This window comes from Podarcis vaucheri, assembly GCF_965113315.1.
Source record: "Podarcis vaucheri genome assembly, chromosome: 2".
NCBI classification, from domain to species: Eukaryota; Metazoa; Chordata; class Lepidosauria; order Squamata; family Lacertidae; genus Podarcis; species Podarcis vaucheri.
In genome coordinates, this window is record NC_138760.1 from 7,941,374 (window position 1) to 7,961,699 (window position 20,326).

The 20,326-nt window shown below is 43.6% G+C and overlaps 1 protein-coding gene across 3 annotated transcripts in view; it reads right to left on the reverse strand.

The window, feature by feature from the left end:
• SLC4A8 (solute carrier family 4 member 8) overlaps nucleotides 1–20,326 on the reverse strand; it is a 70,599-nt gene that overhangs the window by 38,410 nt on the left and 11,863 nt on the right. For all 3 annotated transcript variants that reach the window (XR_014214997.1, XM_082205483.1, XM_082205484.1), the window contains exons 3-6: nucleotides 14,091–14,219; nucleotides 13,481–13,616; nucleotides 11,460–11,620; nucleotides 1,583–1,768 (exon numbers count right to left, since the gene is read on the reverse strand). Coding sequence is in view for 2 of the 3 variants with exons in the window: in XM_082205483.1 (XP_082061609.1) it covers nucleotides 1,583–1,768; nucleotides 11,460–11,620; nucleotides 13,481–13,616; nucleotides 14,091–14,219 (612 nt within the window). In the remaining variant the exon portion in view is untranslated. The remainder of the gene's footprint in view (nucleotides 1–1,582; nucleotides 1,769–11,459; nucleotides 11,621–13,480; nucleotides 13,617–14,090; nucleotides 14,220–20,326) is intronic.

Consider the following 20,326-nt stretch of genomic DNA (forward strand, 5'->3'; position numbering starts at 1 on the left):
AAGCACAGAACAGGGGCAGCGAGACCAGAGTGGGCTTCTGAGTCCTCTGGCATTTGCAGGAGACGCTCTCCAGCAGACCACAGCTATCGACTGGGTGTATAAGGCAAGTTAGTGCCAACACCAGTTTGGACAACAATCCCACCAACCTAACGTACATAAGGAAACAAGTGCACATAGCTCCTTCCTTGCCACTTTGTATGTTGTCCCCTTCTCTGCCTGAACACTTGGAACAGATCATCTGATTTATTCCCGCTCTTGTGCAAATCAGAAGGCTGATTTTCATTTACACAATTTGCACACAATATGCAGGATTACCATATTTTTCGCTCCGTAAGACGCACCTGACCATAAGACGCACCTAGTTTTTAGAGGGGGAATGCAAGGGAAAAAAATCTTTAAAGGGAGCGCTGAGCAGAACCTGTATGCATCCCAGACTCTGCTCAGCGCTCCCTTTCACGAGCCGCATGGAGCGTGTGCGCGGCGCTTGCGGGCCTTTCCCTAAGGAGGGAGAAGGGCAGCCCATCACTGACAGCCCATCACTCTCTTTAAAGGAAGCGCGGCTCTTGGGGGCTTCCCCAGGAGGTGGGGGAAGGGACTGAGGGGCTAAGCCAGAAGCTAGAACAGCAAGAGGGAGCACTGCGCAGCGATCCCTCTCACTGTTCTGGCTTCTGGGATAGCCGCACAGCCTGCATTCACTCCATAAGACGCACACACCTTTCGCCTTACTTTTTAGGAGGGAAAAAGTGTGTCTTATAGAGCGAAAAATACGGTAGATCAGATGACCAGTCTCTGCATTTTCAAGCAACGACAGCAGAGGCAACGCAGGAGAGTTGTATGCACTCACTTCTGCTCCATGTGCTAGGTTAAGTTGGGGACAGGGGGTGGTGAGTATTGCCCAAATGAGCCAATGACCTCCCTAGTGCCCTTTAATATTAGAACCTAGGTAGTGCTGGTGGGTAGGGGCACGGGTAGCACTGTGGTGTAAACCACAGAGCCTAGGACTTGCCGATCAGAAGGTCGGCGGTTCAAATCCCCGCGATGGGGTGAGCTCCTGTTGCTCGGTCCCTGCTCCTGCCAACCTAGCAGTTCGAAAGTACGTCAAAGTGCAAGTAGATAAATAGGTACCGCTCCAGCGGGAAGGTAAATGCCGTAAATGTGCTGAACTGGTTTTGCCAGAAGCGGCTTAGTCATGCTGGCCACATGACCCGGAAAAACTGTCTGCAGACAAACACCAGCTCCCTCGGCCAGTAAAGCGGGATGAGCACCGCAACTCCAGAGTCGTTTGCAACTGGACTTAACTGTCAGGGGTCCTTTACCTTTTTAGTGCTGGAGGACAAATTAGCCAGAATAAGGGTCCCAGAGTAGCAGCTGAAGGCAAACAAGTGCACCAACTTGCTAAAGCTAAGCAGGTCTAAGTCGGGATGCGAGACCTCCTGGGAACCATGTGTATGTTGCCCTGGACTCCATAACAGAACAAAGGTGGCACTGAGAAGACTGGTTGGATGCTAGGGAGGCATGATAGGAGATGCACAGGTTATTGTGCTAATTCAACCAGACCGTACAGACCTCCAGGGACTCTCACCTGCTTTATCTGTCGAGGGAGGTTCAGTTTTTTTCTGGGAGACATCAGCTAAAGAGCGGACAATTGGGAGGATGTTTTTCTTCTTTCCATTCTGATGGTGATGACTCCTCAAAAGGGCTTCCCAGATTTTTTTACGGGTTTTCTTATCAATCTCCTCAGAAGGTTCATATTGATCCAGAACCATGTCTGAAAGGGAGAAACTCCAAGTCATTAAAATTTTATTGCAATTCATAAAATTCATAAACCACTTGATTGCTTTATTTATATATCATATATATAGAGAGAGAGATGGATATAGATATAGATATATTGATATATATACACACACACACACATAAAACCTCAAAGAAGTTCAACAAAGACAATAAACAATAAAATTCGCAGTGAAAACAGTTATAAACATCAATGGAATTTTATTTTTTTATGGCAGTCAAATAAATACAGATTAAAGCATACATCAACATTGTCCAAGTCTGGGTAGGCTTGTCTAAAGAAAAATGCTTTTAGCATGTGCCCCAAAGAGTGCAGTGAAGGTACCTGCCTAGTGTCAATAGGCAGGGAGTTTCAAAGTGTAGATACTGCCACATTTAAAGACTGGTTTCTTACAAATGCCAATTCCAGAGACTGAAGTGGCTCAGTGGTCATATATGAGTTAAGGCAATCTTGTGCGTAAACTGGTTCCAAGTGGTTAAGGTTATTAGTGGTTATTTACTAATAATAACAAGGGGCACAGGTGGCGCTGTGAGTTAAACCACAGAGCCTAGGACTTGCTGATCAGAAGGTTGGCGGTTCGAATCCCCGTGACGGGGTGAGCTCCCGTTGCTCGGTCCCTGCTCCTGCCAACCTAGCAGTTTGAAAGCATGTCAAAGTGCAAGTAGATAAATAGGTACCACTCCAGCGGGAAGGTAAACGGCGTTTCCGTGTGCTACTCTGGTTCATCAGAAGCGGCTTAGTCGTGCTGTCCACATGACCCAGAAGCTGTACGCCGGCTTCCTCGGCCAATAAAGCGAGATGAGCGCCGCAACCCCAGAGTCGGCCACGACTGGACCTAATGGTCAGGCGTCCCTTTACCTTTACCTTTTACTAATAATAACATCTTAAATTTGGTCCAATAGCAAATTGGCAATCAATACAGACCTGGTCTCAGCACAGGTCTGACAAGGTCTCACACCTGTCACCAATGGTGCCACAGCATTTTGCACTAACTGCAGCTTCCAGATCAAGCACAAGGGAAGCCCCACATACAGCGCGTTGGTCTGGATCTGAAGACTGAGGAATGCAGTCACAGGCGGATCAGCTCCTCTCAGAAGAGGGGGGGGGATATTCGGGGGGGGGCTCACCTCTAGTGTTTTCAGAAGCAGAAAGAGAGGCAGACACAGAAGCTAAACAGATTAAGGAGGAGTAAGTCAAAATGGTCAAAGGCCTGGAAACGATGCCTTATGAGGAACGGCTAAGGGAGCTGGGCATGTTTAGCCTGCAGAAGAGGAGGTTAAGGGGTGATATGATAGCCATATTCAAATATATAAAAGGATGTCACATAGAGGAGGGAGAAAGGTTGTTTTCTGCTGCTGCAGAGAAGCGGACACGGAGCAATGGATCCAAGCGACAAGAAGGAAGATTCCACCTAAACATTAGGAAGAACTTCCTGAGAGTAAGAGCTGTTCGACAGTGGAATTTGCTGCCAAGGAGTGTGGTGGAGTCTCCTACTTTGGAGGTCTTTAAGCAGAGGCTTGACAACCATATGTCAGGAGTGCTCTGGTGGTGTTTCCTGCTTGGCAGGGGGTTGGACTCGATGGCCCTTGTGGTCTCTTCCAACTCTATGATTCTATGATTCTATGATACTATGATTCTAAGAGGGTGGTGCTGTGGTGTAAACCACAGAGCCTAGGGCTTGCTGATCAGAAGGTCGGTGGTTTGAATCCCTGCGACAGGATGAGCTCCCGTTGCTCGGTCCCAGCTCCTGCCAACCTAGCAGTTCAAAAGCATGTCAAATGCAAGTAGATAAATAGGTACCTCTCTGGTAGGAAGGTAAATGGTGTCTCCGTGTGCTGCTCTGTTTTTGCCAGAAGCGGCTTAGTCATGCTGGCCACATGACCCGGAAAAACTGTCTGCGGACAAATGCCAGCTCCCTCGGCCAGTAAAGCGAGATGAGCGTGCAACCCCAGAGTCGTCCGCAACTGGACTTAAGTGTCAGGGGTCCTTTACCTTTACCTTTTTACCCAGCTATGAGATAATGCTAAGAGATCCAGAAGGGAGGGGGCAGCTGGGAGACACATCAACTGAGAGTGGGGGGGAACCCCCCTCCCCGTGGACTCCGAGGTCCGAACGTATCAGAGAACAAAGGAGGCAAAGAGGGGGAGGAACTTCCCATTGGCACCCCCTTGCAGCGGAAGTCGGAAGGAGGATTCAAAGTAGGCAACTGATCTCCTTGCGGAGGGTTGTCTGTTTGTGCTGGCAACATGATGCTGCAATAAAAGGACTATAAATCTATCAACTGCTCGTTAATTCTTATCTGTGAGCTACCGAAGGGAGAGGGGAACTCCCACGCTTGACAGCATTGCAGTAATCCAGTCTTGAATTAAACCATGTATGAACTACTGTAGCCAAGCTTTCTTGGTCCAGGAATGGTCACAGATGTCAGACCAGTTGCAGCTGGTAGTGCGAGAGCCAACGAGAGTTCTCCTTCCAACAGCAGCTCTGGAGGACCAAATTTTCTCAGGATTGCAAAAATGGAGAAGAGGCTTGCACTCTCCCATCAGCTGTGATCCCAATATAGTAAGTCTGCCACTTATGTGCATTTAACTTGTGCACATTCAGCTTTATGTGTGTGACCAAAATTTTTTTAAAAAAATCATTTAAAAGGGAGTGGAAAGGGGGGGTTCTGGGGGGGATCCTGCCTGCCATTGAACCCAATGGATTTTGACTATACACAATTTTGGCTTTAGGCATGATCCCCAGAATGAAAACCCCGAGTAAATTGAGGGCTTACCGTAAATTTCAATGTACACACATCGCAGCTGCTACTGGCATCTTTTAATGCAACAGTAAAATTAATATAACATCTAGCTTGGCCCTTAGCAGTGAAAGAATGTCAAAAATGCCCTTACCGGATCACACCCAGATCCACTGGGTTTGTCTCACTGTTTTTAAGTGGAGCCAGATATATGTGGGAAGCTCACAAGCAAGCCATTCCTCTTCTCTGTCCCCAGCATGTGTTATGCAGAGAGAGACTGCCTCTAAACATGGACGTTCCCTTTAGCTATCATGACTAATGGCCAACAGCAACCCTGCTCTCCAAGAATTTGTCCAGACCTTTTCAAAAAACCATCTAAACCATTGAAGAATGGAGGATGAAGTTAATGAACTATGCAGAATTAGACAAGCTAACAGGAAGGATCCGAAACCGGCACGATCAGAAATTTACCAAAGACTGGAGTAAATTTACGAATTAATTGAAAAGTATTTGTGATGGCCAGACGACGTTTGTAGATTTGCAAGAAGTTCTGTGAGGAGTAATATTGGAAGTATTGTAAAAATGGAGAAGGGGAGATGTTATGTTAAGAGATGTAAAGACAATACAAAGTTAAGAAATGCATAAGAAATGGTTAAGATGGGGGATCATCAGAGGTGCTGATGGAAGTCCAATAAGATTGTATTTGCAATAAATTGTGCGGTATGTTTTATAATTTGAATGTTAAAATTAATAAAAATGTATTTTAAAAAAAACCATCTAAACCAAGAAAGGAAAATAACTATTGGTGGCCCTAGAGCCAGCATGGAAAGCAAAATACAACCAGAGGAATGACAAGATGGAACTGACAGGAGACGAAGGAATGTTGTGTGAGAGTAGGGGATGGGTGGGGTTGTGTGCAATTTTCATGAGATTTTTATGTGTAAGAAAAGAAAGCATACCATGTCCAGCCTTATGTTCATAGACCACTGCTCCACTGAACCCAGGACCACCTAGCGACACTGAATAGAGCAGCTCTCCATGGTCCTGAACAGAGACCTTTCTTATCCCTGACTTCCAGTGTTTCCTACATCAGAGGTAAGGAATATGTGGCCCACCATTCATTGTTGGACTCTCAACTTCCAATTAGTCTCAGCCAGGAATTATGGGAGTTGAAGGTTCTTCACTCTTTGTAGAGATGACAGGGAGTCAACCCAAGACCAGTGATCTACCATTGAGCTACAGGAACAACTTGTAAGGGGACTTGAGGGGAAAGGCTATGGCACAATGACAGAACATCTGGTTTCCATGCAGAAGGTCCCAGATTCAAACCCCACCATCCCCATGTAGGGTTTGGGAGAGACCCTTGTCAGAAACCCCAGAGGGCCTGTGGTCCTTTGTGGTCCTGTGGTCCTTTGCATGCAGGATCCTTTGTTCCTGAGTTAGAACAGACTGGTAGTAATCATGTTGTAGGTGCTTAAGGATGTGAGAGCTCCAGACTGTGGGGAGTGGCACCCATTCTTACCATCCAGTCATCAGGTTAGTTCAGCACTGCTGCTCTCTACCCTGAATTTCCTGGAGAATAACAACAAATTGCCTTCATTCATGGCCTATGACAGTCTCTGTGCTTTAACAGCTATTGTGTAGGATATCCATTTCCACCCTCCAAGGGTAGCAGACGTGTAATCTTTTTCCCAATAATGCTGAAGATAAAACTGTGAAAATAAAACATAGCATGTGGTGGACTTGCTCCAAGATTAAAGCCTTTTGGGATACTATATATAATGAATTGAAAAAGGTATTTAAGTATAATTTCAGTAAAAAACCAGGGGCTTTCCTGTTGGGGTTAATTGAGGAAATTCAAGTGAAAGATGTAAATTTGTTCATGTATGCAACAACGGCCGCAAGAATACTCCTGGCCCAGAAATGGAAGCAACAAGAACCCCCCACATTGGCAAGTAAAGATGGTCAAATATGTGGAGCTGGCAAAGCTGACGGGGAAGATTTGAAATCGCTGTGTTGATTTGTTTCAAAAGGACTGGGGCAAATTTATACTCTATTTGAAAGAAAATTGTAAACAGTTGAATACGTTTGTAGGTTTAAGTTGAAATGTTTGGTAATGGGAAATTAAGGAGCTGATTTACTTATAAGAAGGTGATTTTTAAAAGATTGATTTAAGGTAAAAAAGTGAATTTGGGAATGTGGAGAAAACGGTAATGAGATATGGAAGTCTGTTAGAGGGAAGGAAGGAGGTCGATGCTTTATTTAAGCAATGTTTTAAGTCATGAATTATTATTATTATTATTTTCTCTAATTCTTTGATACTGAAATGTAATAAAATATGAAAAAAATAATAAAAATTAAGCAAAAAACATAGCTCAGTGGCTCCCATGTTCAATCCCTGGCAGCTTCAGGTAAGGCGAGCAAAGACTCCTGCCTAAAACCCTGGACAGCTGCTGCCAGTCAGTGCAGACAATACTGCGCTAAATGGGCCCATGGTTTGACTCTGTGTTCCTATGTGCCAACAAAGCCAGAGAAACATCACTCAAGCACAAGCTATTCCTCTTCTCTATAAACAGTCTACTTTTAATTCCTTGGTTCTCTGAAACATATATATGCCAGATGTGAAGCCACAGAAACCAAGTCCATGTACAGGTTTGTGATGCAGAAGGCTGCAGTGTAGACAATCCCTCTTTGTCTCTGCTGAGAAAGCAGGCGTTTCCCTTCAGTTAATAAGCTTTGTGAAACGCTAAAGCACCGTCTAAATAATGCATCTGCAACCCCATTCAAGATAATGGAGTTCGCTTCCACAATCTGAGTCAGTTTTATATCTCTGCGCATCTAATCAAATAAGAAGCAATCTGCAGCACAATGCCTCATTGAAATATCTCGCGTAATTGACTGATATTGGTAACCCTTGTGGGAAGGAAATGTGCTAAGAATTATCAGATACCAGAGGGCTTGAATGGAATCTTGTCAATCAAGAGCCCATTTCTACAAAGCTACTTTCCTGGAAGGAAAAAATTAAGAAAGCTCCATTAAGTCTTCCACTGACTCTTCCATTAACACATGACTTTGGTTATCAGGCAAAAGAGCAAGTGCCTCTGAAAACAAAAGCTACAAAAATGTCTCAAGCAACTTTCTGTTTTCCAGGCAGCTATGTAAGCTTGAAGTTCACAGAGTTCCAAAAGATGCAGATTTTAACAGCTCAGGGCAGTTTCTCCATCACTCACAAGTGTGTGTACTTTCCTGCAGAGGATGACTAGAGTCTGTTACAGCAAACAAAGATAGCATTTCCCATAGCAAACCTGGGCTTTGGCAATAATATCTTAATCCACTCCTTAATGGGCAAGTCTCACAAGGCTGCCAATGGTGTGAGGTCAGGTTTGATGGTGTCTTTTAAAAAATAAAAAGTCATTGTCATGAAAGCTAGCGAAACATTTGTATTTTTTTTAAAAAAATCATATCATTTTTAGCATAGTTTAGTAGAAATGCGTAGCATGCAACACACACATTTTTGCTGGAATATCCATGACAAAATCATGAAGAGCTGTAACAATTTTCTCAGATTCAGAGGAAATCTTGAGGTTGCAAGCCAACCTGACCAGGGCCATGTAAAATGTGTGAATTTAATGTGTCTAAAATGACATGTGGAGGTTTGCATTTGCAAGATATCTGTTTTACAGAGAACTGTAACAAGTGCAAAAAGGTGCACTAATGTTTCAATGTTATGTTAATTGATTACTTATCCCTGGGAGTCTGGATCTCTCTTGGAAGCTAAAAGCATATTGAATAAGTAGCTTGCTTTTCTGAATCTCTCTCTGTAACCAGAGAGAGATGCCTCCATGTATAAGATCCCCCTGTTTTTCAGGGCTCAATTTTAAGAAAATGAGGGGAAATGGCCCAAAGTTGTTGAGCTTCTCCCCCTACACAGCTGCAAGCAGGAAACACTCCCTAGATCGTTTCCTGCACACAGCAGCATCGGGGGAAGTTGCGCTCCTGCCAACCGGCTGGCAGGCAGGTTCGACGCTTCTCCCCCCCCCCCCATGCCACTATCCATGTATTGTACAACCCCATGATTTTTGAGTCAAAAACCCTTGTCTAATACAATAAAAAATATGGTAGTTATTGGACTATACTAACAAGTGATAGTTAGTATCACACCCAGGTAGTGTGGTTGCTGACCTTGAGCCAGACATCCTGGAGAGTGAAGTCAAATGGGCCTTAGAAAGCACTGCAAATAACAAGGCCAGTGGAAGTGATGGTATTCCAGCTGAACTATTTAAAATTTTAAAAGATGATGCTGTTAAGGTGCTACACTCAATATGCCAGCAAGTTTGGAAAACTCAGCAGTGGCCAGAGGATTGGAGAAGATCAGTCTACATCCCAATCCCAAAGAAGGGCAGTGCCAAAGAATGCTGCAACTACTGCACAATTGCACTCATTTCACACGCTAGCAAGGTTATGCTTAAAATTCTACAAGGAAGGCTCAAGCAGTATGTGGACCGAGAACTCCCAGAAGTGCAAGCTGGATTTAGAAGAGGCAGAGGAACCAGAGACCAAATTGCAAACATGCGCTGGATTATGGAGAAAGCTAGAGAGTTCCAGAAAGACACCTACTTCTGCTTCATTGACTATGCAAAAGCCTTTGACTGTGTCGACCACAGCAAACTATGGCAAGTTCTTAAAGAAATGGGAGTGCCTGATCACCTCATCTGTCTCCTGAGAAATCTCTATGTGGGACAAGAAGCTACAGTTAGAACTAGATATGGAACAACTGATTGGTTCAAAATTGGGAAAGGAGTACGACAAGGCTGTATATTGTCTCCCTGCTTATTTAACTTATATGCAGAATTCATCATGCGAAAGGCTGGGCTGGATGAATCCCTAGCCGGAATTAAGATTGCCAGAAGAAATATCAACAATCTCAGATATGCAGATGACACAACCTTGATGGCAGAAAGTGAGGAGGAATTAAAGAACCTTTTAATGAAGGTGAAAAAGGAGAGTGCAAAATATGGTCTGAAGCTCAACATCAAAAAAACAAAGGTCATGGCCACTGGTCCCATCACCTCCTGGCAAATAGAAGGGAAAGAAATGGAGGCAGTGAGAGATTTTACTTTCTTGGGCTCCATGATCACTGCAGATGGTGACAGCAGTCACGAAATTAAAAGACGCCTGCTTCTTGGGAGAAAAGCCATGACAAACCTAGACAGCATCTTCAAAAGCAGAGACATCACCTTGCCAACAAAGGTCTGAATAGTTAAAGCTATGGTTTTCCCAGTAGTGATGTATGGAAGTGAGAGCTGGACCATACAGAAGGCCGATCGCCAAAGAATTGATGCTTTTGAATTATGGTGCTGGAGGAGACTCTTGAGAGTCCCATGCCATGGACTGCAAAAAGATCAAACCTATCCATTCTTAAGGAAATCAGCCCTGAGTGCTCACTGGAAGGACAGATCCTGAAGCTGAGGCTCCAATACTTTGGCCACCTCATGAGAAGAGAAGACTCCCTGGAAAAGACCCTGATGTTGGGAAAGATGGAGGGCACAAGGAGAAGGGGATGACAGAGGATGAGATGGTTAGATAGTGTTCTTGAAGCTACTAAAATGAGTTTGACCAAACTGCGGGAGGCAGTGGAAGACAGGAGTGCCTGGCGTGCTCTGGTCCATGGGGTCACGAAGAGTCAGACATGACTAAACGAATAAACAACAAACAAGTGAGAACTGAAAGAAAACTGGACTGCATTGCTAGTTGTTTAAGAGCAATGTGTTGATATTTGAAATGATTCTTTGTAATAAGTTTAAAGACTGTTTGCAGTAAAACTTTGGAACCCCTTGTGGCGGAGAGTTTATTGATACATATGCGGCACAAGGTCCAGATCAGGAAATTACACTCATGTAACTCTTAACTGGCCACACATACGGACTACAGCTAAGTCAAAATCTCCCCCCTCCCATGAATTTACCATTCCTGTTTGGGGGTGTTTTGGCAAATTTTGGGGTGGGGAGCCAAATAGTTGCATAGTTTCAGGTGAGTGGGACACTTACCATGATGGCAACCGGTTCTTTCTTTCTCTCTGTAACCCCCTTCCTCCCTCTCCAGTCTCTGCTCTGACTGCTACCATTGGTGCTCCTTGCATTTTTTTTACACAGTAAAAAAAATAAATGGAAAGAGAAAGTCTCTAGTTGACATGGCAATAACCCCCCTTTTCCCAGAAACCATAGAATTTCATCACCCCACCCCAAAAATTATGCCCCCATTTCTGGAAGCCAAAATGGGGTGGTTTTAGCCCTTCTCCAATATGAATGTCAGGACGCAGGTGGCGCTGTGGGTTAAACCACAGAGCCTAGGACTTTCCAATCAGAAGGTTGGCGGTTCGAATCCCTGCAACGAGGTGAGCTCCCGCTGCTCGGTCCCTGCTCCTGCCAACCTAGCAGTTTGAAAACACGTCAAAGTGCAAGTAGATAAATAGGTACCGCTCCGGCGGGAAGGTAAACGGTGTTTCCGTTCGCTGCTCTGATTTCGCCAGAAGCAGCTTAGTCATGCTGGCCACATGACCCAGAAGCTGTACGCCAGCTCCCTCAGCCAATAAAGCGAGATGAGCACCACAATCCCAGAGTTGGTCACGACTGGACCTAATGGTCAGGGGTCCATTTACCTTTAATATGAATATATGAGGCTGCCTTTTACCCTTGGCCCATATACGGCTCAGTACTGCCTGCCTGACAGGAGACAGCCCTCCAGGGTCTCTGGCAAAAAAATCCTTCTAATCTCCACCCCACTACTAAGAAAAGGTGCCAGGCAGTGAAATTGGGGTCTGCTGTATGCAAAGCAGGAGGGTGCCATTTGGATTTTCTGCCTCAGGCTCTAATCCACCTTAAGCTGACTCTGTTCCTTTCCTTTTTAATCATCCTTAACGGGCACCTGCAATTTCTTCAATGGTGCTTGCGTTCATATCCAGAAGGACAATCCCATTGATGATGCAGCTCCTCAGCTCAAAGATACTGTGCAATGAGAGGGTTGCAACGTAGGGTTTACTCCAACGCTCTCCTCCATCTTCCACATCTTCTTCAAACTTCACCCACCTGCAAGTGATGGACACCAACACAATCCAAATCAATAGGAACAGCTTTTTAAAAAACAAAAAACCTTGACCCTGGTGCTGAGTACCAATGTGCAAATTTGTTTTATTACATTTATATCTTTTCCCAGAACCCAAGGTGGAGGCAGCCTCTTACCCAATCACTAGACCTGCTTAGCTTCAGCAAGGTGGTGGCCTCATGGGCCTTTTTATTTTTATTTTAAGTATTTCTACACCACCTTCCACTTGTTACCCATAATCCTTTAATCTGTGATGCCAATGACTGAACATAGGAGCTTCTGCAAGCACTGCCTATACTCTACCTATAAATTATTGCCCCTTCCCAAAGTCAAGTATGGACACGGATGGCGCTGTGGTCTAAACCACAGAGCCTAGGGCTTGCTGATCGGAAGGTTGGCAGTTCGAATCCCTGCGATGGGGTGAGCTCCTGTTGTTCGGTCCCTGCTCCTGCCAACCTAGCAGTTCAAAAGCACGTCAAAGTGCAAGTAGATAAATAGGTACCGCTCCGGCGGGAAGGTAAACGGCGTTTCTGTGCACTGCTCTGGTTCGCCAGAAGCGGCTTAGTCATGCTGGCCACATGACCCAGAAGCTGTCTGCGGACCAACGCCGGCTCCCTCGGCCTATAGAGCACGATGAGCAAGCAACCCCAAAGTCATTCGTGACTGGACCTAACGGTCAGGGGTACCTTTACCTAAAGCCAAGTATTCTCAAAATATGAGAAGTATCTTTCAAGGAAAATACAATCAGCTGCTATGGGAAGCTGTCAGTAGAACATAAATGAGGCAATGGTTTTCTTGTTTTCAGAGAGTCTTACATTTTGCCACTTCAGGGGGCTCAAAATAGCAGTTCCCGGCTTTGTAGTGGCTCTGAGAAACCAAGGCTTATGAAGCTGTGATCTACGCAGATTACTAGAATGAATTCTCCCAGTGTTCACAAACAAACTGGTGCAGAAGGAGTTACCAGTCACTTGCTTTGTTTATTTTGAAAATCAACACCTATGGAAACATCTGGAGCTACCAAGGCTGAATGTAGAAAGCAATGGTGGGTAGCAACATCATGTCTTCTGCCAGTAGATGTCATCACTGGGCAAAGCAACAGTGAATGTGCTTTGGTTTGTGTGAGCTTGGCAGGTACATTAGCACATGTATTTTGAATAGGTTTGGAAATGCATTTAAGGCACTTATGAACTAGAGACGCAAAGTGGCATTTGGCAGCAGCTTAGCAGCTCTTTGCTCAGCAGAAACAAAACAGCCCAGAGACCGGATTTCCTGGAATCCAGAAGGTCCTGCTGCAAAGCCTGGAAGCCTTCTCCAGTGTTGTTGGCTCAGCAGCCAATGATGAAAAGCCTCCTCAATTGGATTGATGTGATGGCACTACCATCTCATGCTGACTCAGGAAGCTTGTGTGCATGTTCAAAGCAGCCCATAGTAAAACCTCTGGAGTCAGCAGTACCCACCAGATACCATTAGAACTGAGACATCTGGAACTGATTCTGGAACAGAAGCAGAAAGTATGGTAGAATTCCAGATGCAAAATCCTGGCCTGCCAGACTGTCCTGAGTAAAACTGGGTGCTACTCTCCATTCTTCATTCAAGACTTACAGTAATCCCACACAGATATGTTACTGTATTGACAATTCCCTTGCACATCTCTGTCAACCCACGTAACAGAAGGTCATCTGTTCAGCATCAGCATTCAGGATGCAGTCTGCCCATTTAACTTTCTGGTCCCATAAGCAGGGGAAAGGGTTACTTGTTTCTTTAAGAATGCTTCTGGCTTAATCCTTTGGAGCTAAACTGACCACACAGGAAGCTGACGTACACCTGTTGTCCTTCATTTTTACCTTGCTGTTTCCTTCCACTCTGAATCTTCATCCTCCTTCACGCAGATTTCATCCATCTCTGTGAACAAGTCATGGGGGACATGTTCCTCATCCTCCTCCAGGCCAATGATAAACTGAACTCTCCGAGATGGGGAATCTAAGAAAACAGAGCAATAAGTAAATAACAAACAGGGAGATGAGCTTTGAGAGCATGATTAATTGCTCCCCTCGCCTTTTGAATATCCTGCAAAAAAAAAGGACAAGAGGGAGACGCCTTGCAATGTTTCTAGACATGGGACTAGTAGCTTACAGGAGCAGCCCCTCAGCATAAGAACACAACATGCAAAAGAATAATATGCAGTACCTACCACAGATAATGAAGATTTGTGCAAAGGCAGCAACTTCCTGCATTGCTAGCTACTTACTACATTTACTACCTAGTAAATACATTTACTACCTAGCCAGACGTGTACAGCAAAAAAAGTTACTCTACAGCTCTGCGATTCTATTGAAGGATCTAATGGTAGCCATGTTGGGAAAGCTTCTGTCTCTCAGGTATTGGAAATCTATACAGGACACTTGGCCTACTGTCATGTTCACGTCACATAGTAACCCAGCACTGCACACTCACCATTAGACCCAGGCTCTTCTTGCATTTGCCGCGCCCGATCTCGCTTCCTGTGCTTCTGGCCATGTCTGTGATGTCTGTGGGTCTGTCTCATTAAAGGCATCCGCACCCCAACATACAGAGTCCTGTGCCCTGGAATCAAAGCAGAGAAGTTTAAGTTTTGTACTGGGTGTAACTGATACAAATCATATCCTGTGCAAACTTCTCCCCTTCTCATTCCAATCCCAGCCATTCTTCAGAACCAGAACAGCCCAAACAGTAACAGCATCTTGAATGGTTTTGGAGCCACTTTCCTGGAAAAACTAGGAATCAAAGCCTTTCCACATGTCCATCCTATTGACATATAAAATAGGGGTGGGGGCACTAAGTCCACTCTCTCTCCCCTCATGCAATTGCATCAGCCATGTTTCTCTGCTTATGGCTCACTTCTGTTAATCATGGACAGGAACAGAGAAAAGCAGGTTGAGCAATGGACTGCAGGGAAGTAAGACTCAGAAGGGAGGATGGAAGATTCAGTGCCCATTTCCTATGCACTCCCTTTGAAGATATTCCAAAAAACAGCCTCCGGTCTTCTACAAAAAGTTTGTGAACCTTTGAATTGCAGGCGCCTTCAGGCCCTGGACAAGACAGCATCTACCCAAGTTGGCCGTTCCTTGACATGTGGGAAGCATAAGAGGGCTTCTTCTTCCAGTCCAACTTTGCTTGAGCAACAAGGTCCTCCTGAGCTGTGGTGTGTTCCTGTATTCATGGTTATTTTTTTGGTCCTGACATCTGGCTTGCTCACTGACCCCTAGTTTTTCCACTGACTTCTGCCTTGATTTCTACCTTGCTTCTTGGCCGCCCTGTGGCTCTGGATTATTCATTGGCCCTGCTGGCTGGCTGGCTGTTCCCACAGCCACTAGTAATCCCCAGACTGTTGATCATGGCCCATTCCTGATGGGCATACACTACAATGATTAGCCCAATGGTTTAGTTCAGAAGCGCGGCCTGCTGGGACACATGATGAATATATATAGCCCAGGCTGTTTTGGGCATTGTGGTTCATCAATGGCCCAGACAGCTATATGGAGTCAGTGAATACCCTGGAATGTCAGTTTAATGTGTTTCTGATTACCCATCTATTTCTGGATGCCGAGATCATGTGTTGCATTACTTCTGAGTAGTCTCTTCAAGCCCCATGTAGACCTAAGTGCAGTAAGTCTAGCCTTCAAGCTACGAAAGTAAGAATGAATACTGCCAGTTCAGAATCCGAAAAAGAATCAGCTGCAGCTTTCTAACCAATGTAAGATCTGAATGGTGGGGGGTTTGGGGGGGGACTTTTCAATTTTTTTTTTCTTCATGCATAATTTTTATTGGTTTACAAAAGTCAAAACACAAAATAAGCTGTATCAAACTCATATCATTCACCAAAAGAAAGAAAAAAGACTTCCTTCAGTCGTTCCACGAATCGTCCATAATGACAATAAACAGTATATCCGCGTTTCCATGTTTGTAATGCCATAAGTCGTTCTCATTCGTCCGTTTTCTTTTGGCATTACCCTTTACCTCTTACAGAGCACCTCTGAAACCTACTAGTGTTATTTGTTCATCACTTAAGCTTTCCAGATATTTCGTAAAGCTTTCCCAATTTTTAACAAACCTCTGATCTTTTGTATATCTAATTTTACCTGTCATCCTGTCCATCTCCACATAATCTAATAGTTTAGATCTCCATTCCTCCGTTGTCGGTAAGCTCTCTTGTTTCCAATTTTTAGCTATTAAGACCCTTGCTGCCGTTGTTGCATATTGGAACAGTTTGTAGTCTTTCTTCTTTATCTCCTTTTCTACCAAACCTAGCAGAAACGCTTCAGGTCTTTTAACAAAGGTATATCTTAGCATTTTCTTCAGTTCATTATATACATTCTCCCAAAACTCTGTGACCTTTCGGCATTCCCACCACATATGGTAGAATGTCCCCTCCCTCTCCTTGCATTTCCAGCATTTGTTACAGGATCCATACATTTTAGCTAGTTTAACCGGAGTCAGGTACCAGCGGTAAAACATTTTCATTAAATTCTCTTTAAGTGTCACACAGGCCGTAAATTTAATATGTTGTTTCCAGAGTTTATCCCACTCTTCTAGGTAGATGTTACGACCGAAATCTCTGGCCCAGTGTGTCGTTACCGCCTTAACCTCCTCGTCGGCTAAGTTCCAGTCCAATAAGTACTTATACATCTTAGATAGTATTTTTGTGTTGTTTCCCAAGATTTCAATTTGAAATCTGGAACTTTTATCAGCGTAGCCTTTATCTTTAGCATCTTTCCTAAACATATCATTTATCTGGTGGTAATGCAGCCAGTCATATACTAAAGATTTTACCTGCTCATACGGCCTTATTTTCCACTTGCCTTCCTCCTTCATTAACAGTTGTTCATAAGTTGCCCAGTTGGTTCCCATATTGATCTTTTTGATAGCCATAACCTCTAATGGGGATAACCATTGGGGTGTTCTGGGTTCTAACATGTCTTTGTATCTTTCCCAAACCTCCAACAGAGGGCCCCTAAATATATGGTTCTCAAATCCTTTGTGGCCCTTCTTTCGCCCATGCCACAAATAGGCGTGCCACCCGTATCGGTTATCGTGGCCCTCTAGGTCTAGCACTTCCCTATCCTCTAATTTTATCCATGTCTTAACCCAGCATAAACAAGATGCCTCGTAGTATATTTTCAGATCGGGTAGGGCGAAGCCTCCCCTTTCTTTCGTGTCCGTCAGTATTTTAAACTTTACTCTCGGCTTCTTCCCCTGCCAAATGAATCTGGAGATCTCTCTATGCCAGGCTTTAAATATCTTTGTGCCTTTGATAATTGGGATATTTTGAAAGAGGAATAAGATTCTTGGTAGTACTGACATTTTTATTGTGGCTATTCTACCCCAGAATGACAGTCTGAGCCGGCTCCACGTTTCTATATCCTTCTTAATTCCTTTCCATACCATTTCGTAATTGTTTTTGAATAGATCTATGTTTTTTGGCGTTACCCATATCCCTAGGTATTTCACCTTCTTTGTTACCTCTATTTCTGTTTCTCTTTTTAATTCCTCAATTTCGTCTACCTGCATGTTTTTAACTAGTATTTTTGTCTTCCTTTTATTTAGTTTGAAGCCTGCTACTTCCCCAAACTGATCGAATTCTCTAAGTACTTCTTTTGTTGAATCCAATGGATCTTCCATTGTTACGACTAGGTCGTCTGCAAAGGCTTTAGTTTTATGTTCGTGTTGACCGACCCTGATACCTTTAATTCCTTTGTTGTCTCTGATGGAATTCAATAGAACCTCTAGTATCATTATAAATAATAGTGGGGATAGTGGGCATCCCTGTCTTGTTCCTTTAGTTACTGTTAATTCTTCCGTCTCTACATTATTTATTATCAATCTTGCTCTTTGTTCCGTGTATATTGCTTTTATCCCATTGAAGAATTCAGTACCTACTTCCATATGGTCCAGTTGTTTCAAAAGGAATTCCCAATTTACGTTATCGAACGCTTTCTCAGCGTCTACGAATAACAATATACCTTGTTTGTCGTATCTTTCTGTTAGATATTCTATGATATTTATAATATTCCTTAAGTTGTCTTTCATTTGCCTCCCCGGCAGAAAGCCGGCTTGGTCTCTGTGGATACTGTTTACCAAAATGACTTTAAGTCTTCTTGCCAAGATTCCCGCAAAGATCTTATAATCTATGTTTAGTAAAGAGATCGGCCTGTAGTTTTTAATTTGCTCTAAGTCTGTATCTTGCTTTGGGATTAGTGTGATCAGTGCCTCCTTCCATGTCTCCGGTATTTCTTTTTCCTTTAAGATGTTGTTCATTACTTCTTGTAGTGGGTTCAGCAGAACTGATTCCATCTCTTTGTAATATCTACTAGTAAACCCATCTGGGCCTGGGGCTTTCCCATTTTTTAAATCTCTTATTATTGCTTTTATTTCCTCCGCCTCAATTGGGGCATTTAGTTTCTCTTTATCTACTGCGGTAATCTTGTTGATGTTCTTAGATATAAGATATCTCTCTATTTCCTTCGTCTGATTCTTTTCTGTATTCCTAAAACGTCCTCCATAGAAGTCCATAAAGGCTCTCCTTATTTCTTTTGGTTTGTTTATCTCTACTCCTTCTACCACTATCTTGTTTATCGTATTTTGTTCCTTTCTTTTTTTCAACTGCCAGGCAAGAAGCTTCCCTGTTTTGTTTGCGTATTCGAAATTCCTCTGTCTCAGTCTTTTAATTTTCCATTCTATCTCTCTGTTTATCAGCATTGTATATTGGGATTGTAAGACTTTTATGTTCTCTTTTAGTTTCTTATTTTTTGGGTTTTTTATTAATTTCTGCTCGTTCTCTGCTATTTGTTGTATAATTTCTTTTTTCCCTTTTTCTCTTTTTTATTCTTGATTGCGCTCTGTTGAATAAAGAAACCCCGCATCACCGCCTTACCTGCATCCCATACCACCTTTGACTTTATATTATTGCCTAAGTTATCTTCGAAGTATTCTTTTAGTCTGTTTTGAGCCTTTTCTACTACCTCTTGATCATCCAGCAGATAATCCTTCAATTTCCATCTAATTAATCTGCTTTCTTGCCCTTTCAATTCCATTTTTATTGGATTATGGTCCGAAATTGTTCTGGCCTGAATCTCCACCCTTGCGGATCTTAAGACTAGCTCTTTCGAAATCCATATCTGATCTAATCTTGATGATGAGTCATTAGGTTCTGAATGGAAGGTATACTGTTTTTCTAGGGGGTATTTGAACCTCCAAATGTCTACTAGATTACAGTTTTGGACTAAAGAGAAGAAGGTTCTAGGCAATTTCCCTTCTTTACTTTTTGTGTCCCTCAGTCTGTCCAATTCTAGCGACACCACGCCATTCATATCTCCTAGTAGTATAATTTTCTGGTCGGCGAAATCGGATAACCTTTCTTCCAGCCTCCCATAAAATTCTGACTTATTTACATTAGGCGCATATGTTCCGACTATTATTATCTTTTCTCCCTGCCAATTTATTTGTACCGCTGATATCCTTCCTTCTTCATCTTTGAATAAATGTTTCGCTTCAATTTGTTTGTTTATATAAATGACCACTCCCCTCTTTTTGCTCTGGTCTGAGGATATAAATTCATTCCCCAGTCTTTGGTTAATCAGAGTTCTTTTATGTTTCCTCGCTATGTGGGTCTCTTGGAGACAGATAACATCCAAACCTTCCTTCTTCAGAATGTGCTCGATTCGGTTCCTTTTTCCTTTATCATTCATCCCATTAACATTCCAACTAAACACCTTTAACGCCATTACGATTTAATTACTAGAAAGGGAGAAACAACTGTTGCTTCCTTTTATGCTTCCTCTTCCGTTCCTCCTCCCTCCTCCCCCTCCCCCCGAGCTCCCTGCCCCCCCCGACTCCCCCCCAATCCCGCTCCCCCCCCGCCCCCCTCTCTTTGCGGTTTAAGCTCTTTATATTTCCTTAGAAATTTATCTGTTTCTCCTGGGTTTGTCAATTTTTGTCTCTTGCTCCTATAGGTAAAGGAGACGCCTTCCGGAAACTCCCATTTGAACTCAATGTTGTTTCTTTTGAGTATCTGTACCAATTCTTTGTAGGAGTCTCTACGTTTGAGAAGCCTGACAGGAATGTCTTTAAAGATTATTATATTAATTCCTCCAATATTAAATCTTTTCTCTCTATTCTTGTGGAGGATCTTATTTTTTATTTCCTTGTCCTTGAATATAATTAGGCAGTCTCCTACAAATTTTTTATTTTTTGGGAGCTTGGCTTTCAACCTAAAAGCCGATTGAATTGCCTTTTCTACCTCTTCTGGTGGTATCTCCAACCAGAGGGCTAATTCTATTGTTAATTTCTCCTTTATATTTTCTCCCTGGGGGGACTTTTCAATTTAGCCATTTGGAAACCTGCTAAAGGTAAAGGGACCCTTGACTGTTAGGTCCAGTCACGGACGAATCTGGGGTTGTGGTGCTCGTCTTGCTTTATTGGCCAAGGGAGCCCACGTACAGCTTCCCGGTCATGTGGCCAGCATGACTAAGCCGCTTCTGGCAAACCAGAGCAGCGCACGGAAACGCCGTTTACCTTCCCACCGGAGCGGTACCTATTTATCTACTTACACTTTGACGTGCTTTCGAACTGCTAGGTTGGCAGGAACAGGGACCAAGCAACAGGAGCTCACCCTGTAGCAGGGATTCGAACCGCCAACCTTCAGATCGGAAAGC